This window comes from Xenopus laevis, chromosome 2S, assembly GCF_017654675.1.
Source record: "Xenopus laevis strain J_2021 chromosome 2S, Xenopus_laevis_v10.1, whole genome shotgun sequence".
Classification (NCBI taxonomy): Eukaryota; Metazoa; Chordata; class Amphibia; order Anura; family Pipidae; genus Xenopus; species Xenopus laevis.
Genome location: NC_054374.1, coordinates 145,829,203 through 145,843,303, shown reverse-complemented (window position 1 = coordinate 145,843,303; position 14,101 = coordinate 145,829,203). Strand labels below are relative to the sequence as shown.

Here is a 14,101-nt window from a genome sequence, read left to right as displayed (position 1 = left end):
GAATAATTACATTTAGACAAATATCTTATAGCTCTAGCAGTTTTTAGATTTTTGGTGTTCCTAACATAATTTGTGTTTTATATATCCCCCCTCTTTAAAAAATAAGTAAGAAAATACATGTATGGGATCCATTATCCAGAAAGCTCCTAATTAGGGAAAGGCCATCTCTCCCATAGACTCCATTTTAATTAATTAATCCAAATTTTTAAAAAACTATTTCCTTCTTCTCTGTAATAATAAAACAGTAACTTATACTTGATCCCAACTAAGATATAATTAATTCTTATTGGAAAAGAAGATTTTTGGATTTATTTAATGTTTACATGATTTCTAGTAGACTTAGGGGCAGATTTATCAAAGGTCGAATTTCGAAGTGAAATATACTTCGAAATTCGACCATCGAATGGCTATACTTCAAATATCGAAGTCAAAGTTTTTTTTACCGAATTTGACAGTTTTGTGGTCGAAGTAAACTAGTTCAATCGAATGATTAAATCGTTCAAATCGAACGATTTTTCTTCGACTACAAAAAACTTGGAAAAATGCATTAGAAGGTCCCCATAGGCTAACATAGCACTTCGGCAGGTTTAATTTGGCGAACTATTGAAGTCGAAGTTTTTTTTAAAGAGACAGTACTTAGATTATTGAATGGTCAAATATTCAAACGATTTTTACTTCGTATCGAAGTAAATTCGAAGTCGTAGTATCCTATTCGATGGTCGAAGGATCCAAAAAATTACTTCGAATTTTTTTACTACGAAAATTCCCTCGAATTCACTTCGACCCTAGATAAATCTGCCGCTTACTGTATGAAGGTCCAAATTAAAGAAAGATCCATTATCTAGAAAACCCCAGGTCCAGAGCATTCTGGATAACGGGTCCCATGCCTGTATATGATTTCTGTTATTTCTTGCAAAATCTGAAACTGAAAATAAAGTCACATTCTACCTCCTGTCTGTAAGAGCAATATCAAAAAATTCACCGGTCCACTGACAAGTCCTTCGTAGGAGCTAAGCACACGTCCACCAGCTTCTCATTATACAGAGATTTTGTTACTAGACAGATCATTTATTATGACCTTGCTCGTAAAAACGGGAAGTAGAATATGACACTTACATTTTTGATTTTTGTAATATATATATTTTATCAGATTTTGCTATATTTGGAGTTTCTTTTGTTGCTTTGAATGTATGCATATTGCTATTTACTGATAAATATCAACAAGAAGGTGTGGTATAATAGAGGGTAAAAGTGGCTTTACCCTTAATGGGTTGCAGAAAACAGTCTATAAGGGTAAAGTGCAGTTAATACCATATCAAGAATAATGGAAGACACAAAAGAATACACAGTCATAAAACTGTACAAACTGTTCATGTTAGTGTACGAAAGAGCAAAACATGAGCGGAGCTATGATGATATTTGGAAAGTTCAGTGCTAATCAGGTTCTGCATTTCTAAATTGATTCATTTTGATTATTAATTTCTGAGTTACTATATAGGAAAATGTACTCTGTAAAAAATATTTTTTGAGAGCAAATTTGCAGATTTCATTTTGCATTCATGGTATTAAAGGAAGAAGAAAAGCTACCGAGGTACTGTAGTTTATTGCCAATAGATTAGCCACAATAGTGCAAGCTATAACACTATATTTATCTGTAGGATGCTTTACCATACCTGAGTAAACAGCTCTAGAAGCTCTCTCTGTTTGTTTAGGATAGCAGCTGCCATATTAGCTTGCTGTGATTTAACTTCCTGTCTGAGTCTTTCCCTGCTCACTCATAGCTCTGGGCTCAGATTACTGCTGTGAGTGGAGGGGGGAGAGGAAGAGGAGCTAATTGAGCATGCTCAAGCCCTAGCCCTGGAGGTTTAAAGGAACAGTAACACCAAAAAATTAAAGTGTTTTAAAGAAATGAAAATATCATGTAGTTTCGCCCTGCACTGGTAAAACTGATCTGTTTGCTTCGGAAACACTACTACAAATTGCTGAGTAGCAATGGCAGGAATTGAAAAAAGGCTATATGGCACAGGATAAATAGTAGGGATGCACAGAATCCAGGATTCGGTTTGGGATTTGGCCAGGATTCGGCCTTTTTCAGCAGGATTCGGATTCGGCGGAATGCTTCTGCCTGGCCAATCCGAATCGTAATTTGCATAAGCAAATTAGGGACGGGAAAGAAAATCGCGTGACTTTTTGTCACAAAACAAGGAAGTAAAAAATGTTTTCCCCTTCCCACCCCTAATTTGCATATGCAAATTAAGATTTAGTTCGGTATTCGGCCGAATCTTTCGTGAAGGATTCGGGGGTTCGGCCGAATCCAAAATATTGGATTCAGCGCATCCCTAATAAATAGTGGATAACAGATAACATTATGTTCTACAGAGCTTATCTGCTGTGTAACCTGAGCCTTTTCTCCTTTGAATGGCTGCCCCCATTGCTACACAGCAGCTTATTTATATAAACTATAGTAGTGTTTCTGAAGCAAGCACAGCCGTTTTACCAGTGCAGGGCAACACCGCATTATATTTGTATTACTTTAAAAAATTTGATTTGTTGATGTTACCTGTCCTTTAAGATGAAAACAGGAAGTCTGATACAGAAGCCCATGTGTACGCAACAGACGGAAAGAAATGCTGTTTCTTTTGACAGAGGACTCAGAGCAGCATTAGTTTGAGGGTTTACTGGTGTATTTATAAAGACCTTTCTGATAAAGCTTACTTAGTTTTAACCTTTCCTTTTCCTTTAATGGAAAACTGCAAACCTCCCAACATTTTGGAAGTAAAAAGAGGGACAAAAAAAATTTCAGCACGTAGCGCAGCAAATTTATTGTCCACACCCATTTCTGTGGCCACACCCCCTAATTACCATGTTCATTTTACAAAATTTGGCAGGTTTTTTGTGTCTCAAAATTGTTACAAAGTATCTTATTTGCGCCTGTGGCTGTTCTGGGCTCTCTGCTAAAAGCCAATTAAGTTAGAAACTTTGTTTCTTTTTCTGGCTGTTCAGTGCAGAGAAAATAGGGACTTTCCAGTACAAATGAGGGACTGCAGATCTAGCTGTCAAAAGAGGGACTGACCCTCCGAAAAAGGGACAGTTGGGAGGTACACTGGATTTTACACTGGATTTTACATTTTAAAAATAAAGTAATAAATGTGTTATGCAGGTAGGGGACCTGTTATCCAGAATGTTTGGGGGCCTGAGGTTTTTTTCCAGAAAAGGAGTCTTTTCATAATTTTGATCTCCATACCTTAAGTCTACTAAACTATAATTTAAACCTTAATTATTTTAGTTGGGATGAAGTACAAGGTACTGTTATATTATTACAGAGAAAAAAGAAAATAATCTTAAAATATTTGAATAATTTGATTAAAACTGAGTCTATGGGAGATGGCTTTCCCGTAATTCTGAACTTTTTGGGTAACAGGATAACAGATCCCATAACTGTATAGGCTAATGTCACACATGTCTAATGTCACAGCCCGCTTCCGCCCCATGTGTGTAGTGACTGGGACCTGTCTATCATTGCACGCATGGATCGGATTTGAGTTTGCTCATGTAAGTGACTTTACAATTTCATGTTTACAACTGATTGATTTTCAATATGGAAATTAGGGATGCACCGAATCCACTATTTTGGTTTCGGCCGAACCCCCGAATCCTTTGTGAAGGATTCCGCCGAATACCGAACCGAATCCGAACCCTTATTTTCATATGCAAATTAGGGGTGGAAAGGGGAAAAATGTACTTCCTTGTTTTGTGACAAAAAGTCACATGATTTCCCTCCCCACCCCTAATTTGCATATGCAAATTAGGGTTCAGATTGGGTTCAGCCAGGCAGAAGGATTCGGCCGAATCCTGCTGAAAAAGGCAGAATCCCGAACCGAATCCTGGATTCGGTGCATCCCCTAATGGAAATTAGGGTTTTTGTGCTAAGCTTTTATGTGCTTGGCATAGGTGTCTAGATACTTTTGGCCAATAAAGGGCCAGATTTAATACAATGAGAAAAACTTATCTCCATATCAGTTCTGACTGCAAAAGAGTTTTCACATGATAAGCCTTGACATATGTTTTCCTCCCTGAACTGAATCTGTTCCCAATGTATCTGGTGTAAGTACAGTATGTGCAAATTGTAATGACATTTTTTTTAAACAATATGATGTTAAAATTAGTTTGCAAACTAGTGAAAAAAAAATCAATAATATTAAAAACACCATTTTCTTGCAGAACTGGTTTTTAGGAAAAGCATTACACGATGAAGAATCTACAATAATTCATCATTACGCCTTTACAGAAAACCCGTCAGCCTTTAAGTATCCAGATTTTTCTGCTGGCTGGGCTCTTAGTATGCCACTCGTCAAAAGGTAAGATGCTTTTTTGCAACTTGGATTTCTAATGCATTTCAATGAATTTTTCCCTCTTCAGCCCTTACATTATTAGCTCTAAATCAGTTGGCAGGAATATAGAACAGAAATGAGTGAGTAGAGGTTATGGTGTTATTTCTTACAGTGCCCAGCTTTCCTGCCCTAATGAAAACCATACTGGACAGTAGATTGCACTTTTTAAAATCCAGCTAACAAACTTAGGAGGCCTAGTTATAAAATAAAAAAAATTCTAAGCCTTAAAATATTACTGCATTTTTTTTCCATTTTTTTAAACTGCAAATTTAATTCAACATTGAAGCAAAATGGATTTTTCTACCTTAAGACTTTTCCATCTTTCTCCTTTCAAACCTCCCATATGAAAGGATAATAAAACGTAACCTTTAATTGGCACAGATAAAAAGTTAGGAGTCCAGAACCTTTAAATTAAAAATATCATTAGGAGAATAAAGCTAAGCCGACTCACAGGTCATCTGCTTATAGACGGGTATCAGAGGAATGAGTCTAACAACGTTGACTAGTCTTGATCACATGACTCTAATCCTCTGTTTCAGGGTATTGGATAATGACTACGGTGTTATGAGAATTTATTCCCTGCCTTATGTGGATTTAAGTATAAAGAAGTAGCGATAATACCCTGGAGTGTAGACAGAGCCCTGTCCTTTCAGGAAGCCGTATATCAACAATTTTGCGAGTTACTGATAACTAATACCCTGAAACAGAGGATAAGAATCATGTGATCTAGACTAGTCAACGTTGTTAGACTCATTCCCGTACCCTTACCCGTCTGTAAGCAGATGACCTGTGAGTCGACTTAGCTTTATTCTCCTAATGATATTTTTAATTTAAGAAGGTTCTGGACTCCTGACTTTTTATTTCTGCCAATTAAAGGTTACGTTTTATTCTTTCATATGGGAGGTTTCATGGACTAACGGTGTTGGGGAGATGCAAATTTATGGGTCAAACTTTTCTTTCTTTTCTGTTGTGTTCAGCTTAAAAACTGCTGATCATCTATTATTTGTCATGCAGATATATTAGCCTGTTCAATGGGGAGGGTAGGAGGGATCAGTCCTGTACACTATGTGGGTACCCAGATGGGTAATCTGCAGGCTACCCGCATGGTTTGCCAGCACACAGTTTGCCTTTAAAAATAATTGTTACAAAAAATGAGGTGTGAGAACCACACTTTGGCCAAAATATTTAAGTGCTTGTACCACACCACAGAGCCCTCATTATGAGTCCAACACTGCCTATTAGTATTCTAAGTCTGTAGTGGATTTAAAATCACGTCCCCCAGAAAACAGTGTGACTGAGTATTAAGACCATTTACACTTTCAATACCAACGAAATAGCCTACACCTGTAAGTAGTTCAGTGTTCTAAAGGCTGAATGGCAACTAAAAGCTAAAATATTTAGCTGTAACTTGTACACTAAGGGGCACATTTACTGTGGGTCGAATATCGAGGGTTAATTAACCCTCGATATTCGACCATCGAAGTTAAATCCTTCGACATTGAAGTCGAAGGATTTACCGCAATTCGTTCGATAGAACGATCGAAGGAAAAATCGTTAGATCGAACTATTAAATCCTTTCTAATCGAACAAATTGCTAGGAAAGCCTATGGGGACCTTTCCCATAGGCTAACATTGTTGCTCGGTAGGTTTTAGGTGACAAAGTAGGTGGTCAGGTCAGGTGGAGACAGTACTTCGACTAGACGAACGATTTTTAGTTCGAAACGTTCGATTCGAAGTCGTAGTCGAAATTCAAAGTTTTTTTCCTTCTAATCCTTCACTCGAGCTAGTAAATGTGCCCCTAAATACTGAAATCACCAGCGCTCTGTATAACCCACATTCTGGAGTTGACCAACTGAAACTAGAAACAATATCCCTAGTTATTTGCTGTGTCAACATAAATCCACAAACTACATACAGCATATCATACAATAAAAATTATAGTCACCACCTTCACATTTATATTAAACAGAGTTTGTCCTTTCATAAAATTGACATTTATTGTCTAGAGGTATTATTCAAACATCTGTAGATCAAATAAATCTAGACTGTTGTACGCAAATAAAGAAGAGACAAAGCACAAGTATGTGATCAGTTATCCAGAAACCCATTATCCAGAAAGCTCTGAATTACGGAATGCCTGTCTCCCATAGACTCCATTTTATCCAAATAATCCAAATTTTAAAAAGTGATTTCATTTTTCTCTGTAATAATAAAACAGTACCTTATACTGGATCCAAAATAAGATATAATTAATCCTTATTGGAAGTAAAAACAGCCTATTGGGTTTATTTAATGTTTAAATGATTTTCTAGTAGACTTAAGGTATGAAGACCCACATTACAGAAAGATCTGTTATCCAGAAAACCCCAGGTCCTGAGCATTCTGGATAACAGGTCCCATACCTGTACAAACTGTGACATTTGACATCTTTAATAGATAGGATGAATGCATGGATTCTGTAGATGTGAAAAAGCCTGCCGAAAGCTGGAAAAAAGAGTCAAGCTCACAACGAAAATAAAAAATTGATTTTAAAAGAATGCGAGGCAAATCTCCGAAGTTGTTCTGCTACTTAGAGATCAAAACACGGAAGGATTGATTTTTTAAGTGCCATGGGTTTTTTTTTTTAATTGAGTTTTTCGTGTTTGTGCAAGGAAGACAATTTCTGAAATATAATAAAGTTAAACTGTAATTCAGCTTTAAATGTTATACTGTAATTTGACATACAGGTGGTGCAGAAATTTTGGCAAGGATGCCATTTGTAAAATCAAAGCCAAGTTCTGAAAACTGCATAACTTGTCAAAAGAATAACAAATTTAGGAATCCAATCAGCATACTGCTCAGAGTGTGCTTTAAAACCCAGTATCCATATAAGAGACCACTAAAAATCACCATCAATTCTGGGAAATCATAAAAGGCCTAATTATGAAGCCAAATGCGGTATGTAAAGTGCAAAAAAACCAGCCTGCAGTCGGCTACTTTTCTTGCACTTGCTCCTCGGAGCCCCACAAATGAGGCCTAAAATCCAGGGACATAAAATCAAGGTTCTACTGTATTACATTTAAAGGACAAGGAAAGCCCCAGAAACACCAGTGCTGTAAATTGTTCAATACCTATGCCCCTTCTCAACCTCCAAATTATTTTACTGCTAGTGTGCTTATTTTCTTTAGAATCTTCTATTTTAAACTTGTCTCTGTATTGTTCATTGCGGTTGCCATTGTTCTTCTGATGACTTCACCAAAACGGCGCTAAAGGTGGCCATAGGTACAAAGATCCTATCGTATGAATCGAGGATTCGTACGATTTTCGGACCGTGTGGAGAGTCCCGACATTTTTCGTCCAGCGGAAATCGGTCGTTTGGTTGATCGGACAGGTTTGATTTTGTCTCAATCCCGCTGGAGCCCATTACGCTCTCATTGTAATCTGATCGTTCAGCCATAGGGCCGAACGTTCAGATTACCCCCAATAAAGCCATGCCCGTTAGTGGCATATCGGGGAAAGATCAGCTCGTTTGGCGATGTCGCAAACAAGCAGATATTTTCGTCTATGGCCACCATAACACATTTGTGCACACACTCCCGCTGCTTATAAACTGAAAACTACACTTGTCACTCCAAACAGTTAGATTTATCGAATTGTCGCCTTGAACACTCAGATTTATCAAATTTATCGGATTTTTAAACCAAAACCAGCTCAAAGAGCCCAAAACTATCGAGAATCATAGTAACATAGTAACATGTAAGTAAGGTTGAAAAAAGACACGTGTCCATCGAGTTCAACCTTTTTTTTTAATTTTTTTTATTAACTACCTATCTGCCAGTTGATCCAGAGGAAGGCAAAAAAAAAACCCATCTGAAGCCTCTCCAATTTGCCTTAGAGGCGGAAAAATTCCTTCCTGACTCCAAAATGGCAATCGGACTAGTCCCTGGATCAACTTGTACTATAAGCTATTTCCCATAACCCTGTATTCCCTCACTTGCTAAACATCATCCAACCCCTTCTTAAAGCTATCTAATGTATCAGCCTGTACAACTGATTCAGGGAGAGAATTCCACATCTTCACAGCTCTCACTGTAAAAAATCCCTTCCGAATATTTAGGCAGAACCTCTTTTCTTCTAATCGGAATGGGTGACCTCGTGTCGAATCATGGAGGTAAAAAACTTGTTCCAATTGCTAAAGGGACCATCTGCCATTGACTTCTTCACAATTTTGACAGGTTTTAACTGGAGTATTTTCAGATTCTAATTTTTAGCATCTTCAGAGCATAATAATTCTCGAACTATTCAAAGTTCCCCCCACCCTAAAAATTCAAGCTTTTCCCCTTCAAAAACGACCAGTAAAATTGTCAGTCTAAAAAACAGGCCCCTAAATTGTTATCAGGGGTTTCCTTGTCCTTTAAGTTATAAGTATATTTATTGGGTTTTGAAACGTTTGTTATATTTGTGGAAACATATATTTTACCAGTTCCTATGGATGCCATTTATATTTGCCAGTATCACATTTAAGAATATTTTTGCATTCTTTTCAACATTTTTCTGTTGTTTTTCTGCCTTTTGTAGCCTTTCTGATATTTTGCGACAAGACCCGCCTAGTTCAGATTTCACAATTGACTTAAAGCATGAGGTAAGGCAATTGTTTACAGTTTCTCATTATGAAAATAAAAACAAAGTAATATGAACTAGTTAACCTGGTGGTGTCTCTTAAAGGAGAAGGAAACCTGTAGAAAAAAAACCCTCGGCATCCATCTTCCGGGTCCTCTGTAAACTGACTGGGAGATCGGTATATCTGCGCATGCGCAGTTGGAGCAATTTGTTAGTTTTCGAAAACTGCGCATGCGCCGAATTTGACAGAGATTGCCAATCTCCCAGTCAGTTTATAGAGGACCCGGAAGATGGATGCCGTGAAGTCCGCTGGCAGAATCTACGACAAGGGATAAGTATAAAGTATGGGGCATCTCCCCGGTGGGGCAGTTAGCCTGGAGGGAGGGGGGGTCTGTTTTTTTTCTACAGGGTTTCCTTCTCCTTTAAGAGACACCGCCGGGTTAACCAGCCAGAGGTGTGGGCTGAACATCCAATGGGTGTTTTAAGGAACATAACATAATCCGGAAAACCCCAGGTCCCGAGCATTCTGGATAAAAGGTCCCATACCTGTATATATCTGCCATCCACGATATATCCCCTCCGACTTGTACAAGAGATAAAGTGACTTACAAAGTTTGTTTGGAGAGGAGTATATAGGATGTTGTAAATTGTACAAGACTACAGGCAGAACTGATAATCAATATAATGTGACTGATTTAGAAAGTGGGAAATTAACAATACATAGTTGCAGCACAATTAAACAGTAGTGGGTGTGAGTGCAGATATGCATAGCAAATTTACCAACAAAAGTGCACAAATGGGCCTCCGCAGTGATGGAAGCGCTGATATAAAACATTGTAGCAAATCCTCATGACTCGACTATGGCTTTAATGGGGTTTAATTAAGTATTATGGGACATTTACATCAGACTTATGTGCATCATTTTCAGGAAATTCTGTTCAAAACTTGAATGGCAGACAACGTGGCACCTCATTTCTGATGCACTATTCCTGCTGCAAAGTCTGCTCTTCTCTTTTTATTCGGATTCAGGATTTGCACAGGGACTTACACACACTCACATATTCCATAGGAGAACAAGCTTTTTCTGGTGTTTGCATGCTAAACATTTGTTTTCAGTTATTGGAAATGACCTACCGGAGAGATCATATCAATCTGGCTGTCATATATAGTCTGTTTCAGGAACAGAAATGATTTTGCTTCAGTTTTAATCATAGGAAAAAGAAAGTTCATGCAAGTTTAATACTGTAAAATGAAAGCCATTAAATATTAAATTCAGCTTGGCCCTTTGCTGAAAAGATTTCTGCATTTTGAATGATTTTCAGATCTGTTAATGTTTTGTATAGAATTTTAGAAATCCATAAATTGCCTGGGTAAAAAAAAAAAGATACTGTCAGACCTTGATTTTACCAGCAGTTATATATTACACTGGATTTGACGATAAAAAATTCGAAAATTGGGACTTAAACCCCCAGCCCATAGGCCCTAGGATATAAATTGTTGAAAATCACACAAAAGGTCACCATAGATAAAAAGGCAATATTTATTCAACACCATGTCATAATACCCGAATAAAAACAACTTAAAAACAAGCAGCGCTGCATGTTGGGGGGGAGGCATCCCTCAGATTGTAAATGTAATGGGTGCTAAAGGCAACATTCACATATGTATACAGATCTATAGGGAAATATTTTGGAGTATTTCCCTATAGATCTTTATCTGTGCAGACTTGTCTGAAATTTGCACTGCTTGTTTTTAAGTTGTTTTTATTCGGGTATTATGGCATGGTGTTGAATAAATATTGCCTTTTTATTCATGGGGACCTTTTGTGTGATTTTCAACAATTTATATAATAGGGTCTATGGGCTGGGGGTGTAAGTCCCAATTTTCCTTTGACATTATTTTGTTTGTGGACACCCTGACCCATATTGTCCTACATCATTATTATTAATATTGATGGTTGGTTTTCATACGCCGCTTGAGAAATTTTTGTTCAATTACACTGGATTTGACATTTGACATAAAATGTTTGTCCTGGCTTTCTTAAAAAAAATCAAGTGAAAATTAAGCTGTTTGCCAACCACATGCATGTCTTGGACCCTTCTGTAAATACAGGTATGGGACCTGTTATCCAGAAAGCTTGGGATCTAGGGTTTCAAGATAAGGGAGCTTTCTGTAATTTGGAAATTCATACCTTAAATCTATTAGAAAATTATGTGAATGGTACATAAACCCAGCAGGCTAGTTTTTATTTCCAGTAAGAATTAATTATATCTTGGTTTGTACAAGGTATTATTTTATTATCACAGAGAAAAAGGAAATCGTTTTTTAAAAACGTATTATTATTTGGATAAAATGGAGTCTATGGGAGCTTTCTGGATAACGGGTTTCAGATAACAGATCTCATACCTATACAAGTATAGGACCTGCTACCCTGAATGCTTGGATCCTGGGGTTTTCTAGATAAGGGATGTTTCTGTAATTTGGATCTCCATAACCTAAAGATACTAAAAAATATTTTAAACATTAATTAAACCCAACAAGATTGTTTTGCCTTCAATAAGGGGTAATTATATCATAATTTATGGGACCTGTTATCCAGAATGATTGGGACCTGGGTTTTCCAGATAACAGATCTTTCCATAATTTGGATATTTATACTAGAAAATCATGTAAATAAACCCAATAGGCCAGTTTTACTTACAATAAGGATTAATTATACATTAGTTTGTATCAAGTACAAGCTACTGTTTAAATATTACAGAGAAATAAAAAAAAGTGGATTATTTTGGATAAAGTGGAGCCTATGGGCGACAGTCTTTCTGTAATTCTGAGCTTTCTGGACAAGGTAGTGCCTGTTGGGTGGGCAGATTTATTAAGGGTCGAATTGAAAATTCTGATTTTCTAATTTTATTTTATGGTCAAAACTATCAAATTCGACTAGGGAATTATCCAAACTTGATAAGGTGTTTTTTTTTTTAAATTCGATTTTAGAGATTTATCATACTCTGGCCCTTTAAAAATTTGAATTCAACTATTTGCCACAAGTCAGTGGGGGAGGTCCAGGGATCAATTTGAAGACGTTTGCAGCTTTAATGACATTCAAGTTTTTTTCTGAGAAAAAAACTGAAATCAAATATGATTCGAGTTTTGGGTCGTTTTAATTCGTTTCGAGTTTTCCGTTTTATTAATATATTTCGGCAAGTCGAATTTCGAATTCATTAGAATTTAAGGGAGTTGAAAAAAAACACACAAATTCGAAATTCGACCCTTGATAAATGTGCCTCTAAATTTTCTTCTTGATTCAAAGCTGGACACCCATTCCCCTATGCCAACATGCTTAATTTAAAGATGAAACGGTTAAGATACTGTATTTTGGAGTGTTACTTTGCTGCAAGCAGAACAGTTTATTTGCCTTGATAATATAAAACTGACTCAAATTGACAGCTCAAACCTGGGAACAAACAATTGTACTGTTTTGTTTCCATAGAAGCCAAGAAATAAAATAACAATTTGTTATAGTGTAGCCTTAATTTTAAAAAAGTTATTTTGTTGGGAATAGTAATAATATGATGTTTTCCTTAGATAAGTGCATACCCTAAATAAACACCATGCACAGATGTTTTTTTTTTTTTTCAGTTAGTTATTGATTCAACTTCAAATGTTTCTTAACAATGAATCAATTTTGTTTTTTGAGATTTTTAAAACAGTTACATTTGGCCCGTTTGTCCTTTAAGAGAAGGAAAACCTTGAAAAGATTACTGGATAGCTTCCTAGCTCCCCTGCTTACTTTACACAGATTGTGAATCGTACAAAGGAGCTAGCTATTGTTCAGCTCCAATATGCAGAACATTTGATTTGGTGGTCTCAATATAAAATATGTACTCAAAAAAAAAAAAATTCTATATCAAAAACAGTATCCACCCTGTTCACCAAAAGGTTGAAAGCAGAGGAGCAAGGTCCACCTATATAAGGTACCTAAAGGCATATTCGATTCCTTTCTGAGGTTTTGTCAAACTTTATATAATCAGCCTGCTAACCCTCAGTCAGACTAAGGCAGTTATTTCCTCTTCTCATTTGCCCCTGCCTACAGCAACATGGAAACAACTGGACAGCTAATACATTAGCAAAAAGCAATAACGCCCCAATGGGGGAATGTAATAAAAATCGCTAACGGAAAAACTATTCGCAATGCGAAAAGTTATGCCTTTGCGCGAACAAATTTTGCTTTGTGCGAATTTAATATAGCATTTGCGCTCCCGGAAATTGTTTAGCGACCACTTCCGACAGTGAAAGACCGTTTGCGAATTTTATAGTTTGCGCCAATGCGCAGTCAATGTAATAAAACTTCTTACTGAAAAAGTCGTTATGTTTGCTCCAAAAGATTACGACACCTTCAAGCACTTCTTATGAGTGCGCAATTAAAATTCGCAATGCGCAATTAAAATTTGCAATGCAATAACAGTTTAAGGAACAATATAACATTGCGAGATGTGGATTTTTAGTCTTATTGGTGCGAATTGTTTTGCTCTTTGCGACTTTTATTACATTCCCCTGCAAGTCATGATGACTCTTCATTGTTTTTGTACAAGAAATCCTCTTCTTCTCACTCCACATCTTACAGACTCTTAGATGACTTCCTATCTTGCCCGATTTATTAGAAGCGTTTATATCTCCCACACCCATACCTGGTATAGATTCAAATTTCTGTGGAAATTATTGCCCAATATTGATTATTAAGGCTGATATGAAACTATAGGGGGAATGCTAGCACCAAAAACATTCGCAAAGACACTAGCGAACGTTAGCAGGGATGTTTGTTCTATTTTTGACCGATTAAAGACCTCAATGACTACCTCGCAAAGTTTGCGACCAAATTGATTTTGGAAACGTATATTTAAAAATAGAGGCCAGTTGTCTGACCTCTTTACTATCGATGAGAAATGTCCCCTCTATTATTCTCTTTGACAACTGGGGGACTTCCTAACGCTCCCGTTTATTAGAAGCAATTTTATATCCCACACCCAAACCTGGTACAGATTCACATTTCTGCAGCAATTACTGCCCCAAATTGATTATTAGTGTTGATATAAACTTTGTGCCTCTATTATAGC

The 14,101-nt window shown here is 36.8% G+C and overlaps 1 protein-coding gene across 2 annotated transcripts in view; it reads left to right on the top strand.

Annotated features, from left to right (window-relative positions):
- The window catches only part of LOC108709947 (beta-1,3-glucosyltransferase), a 204,796-nt gene that overhangs the window by 126,552 nt on the left and 64,143 nt on the right, over positions 1 to 14,101 (top strand). For both annotated transcript variants that reach the window (XM_018250251.2, XM_018250250.2), the window contains exons 7-8: positions 4,222 to 4,358; positions 8,949 to 9,012. In XM_018250251.2, the coding sequence (XP_018105740.1) occupies positions 4,222 to 4,358; positions 8,949 to 9,012 (201 nt within the window). The remainder of the gene's footprint in view (positions 1 to 4,221; positions 4,359 to 8,948; positions 9,013 to 14,101) is intronic.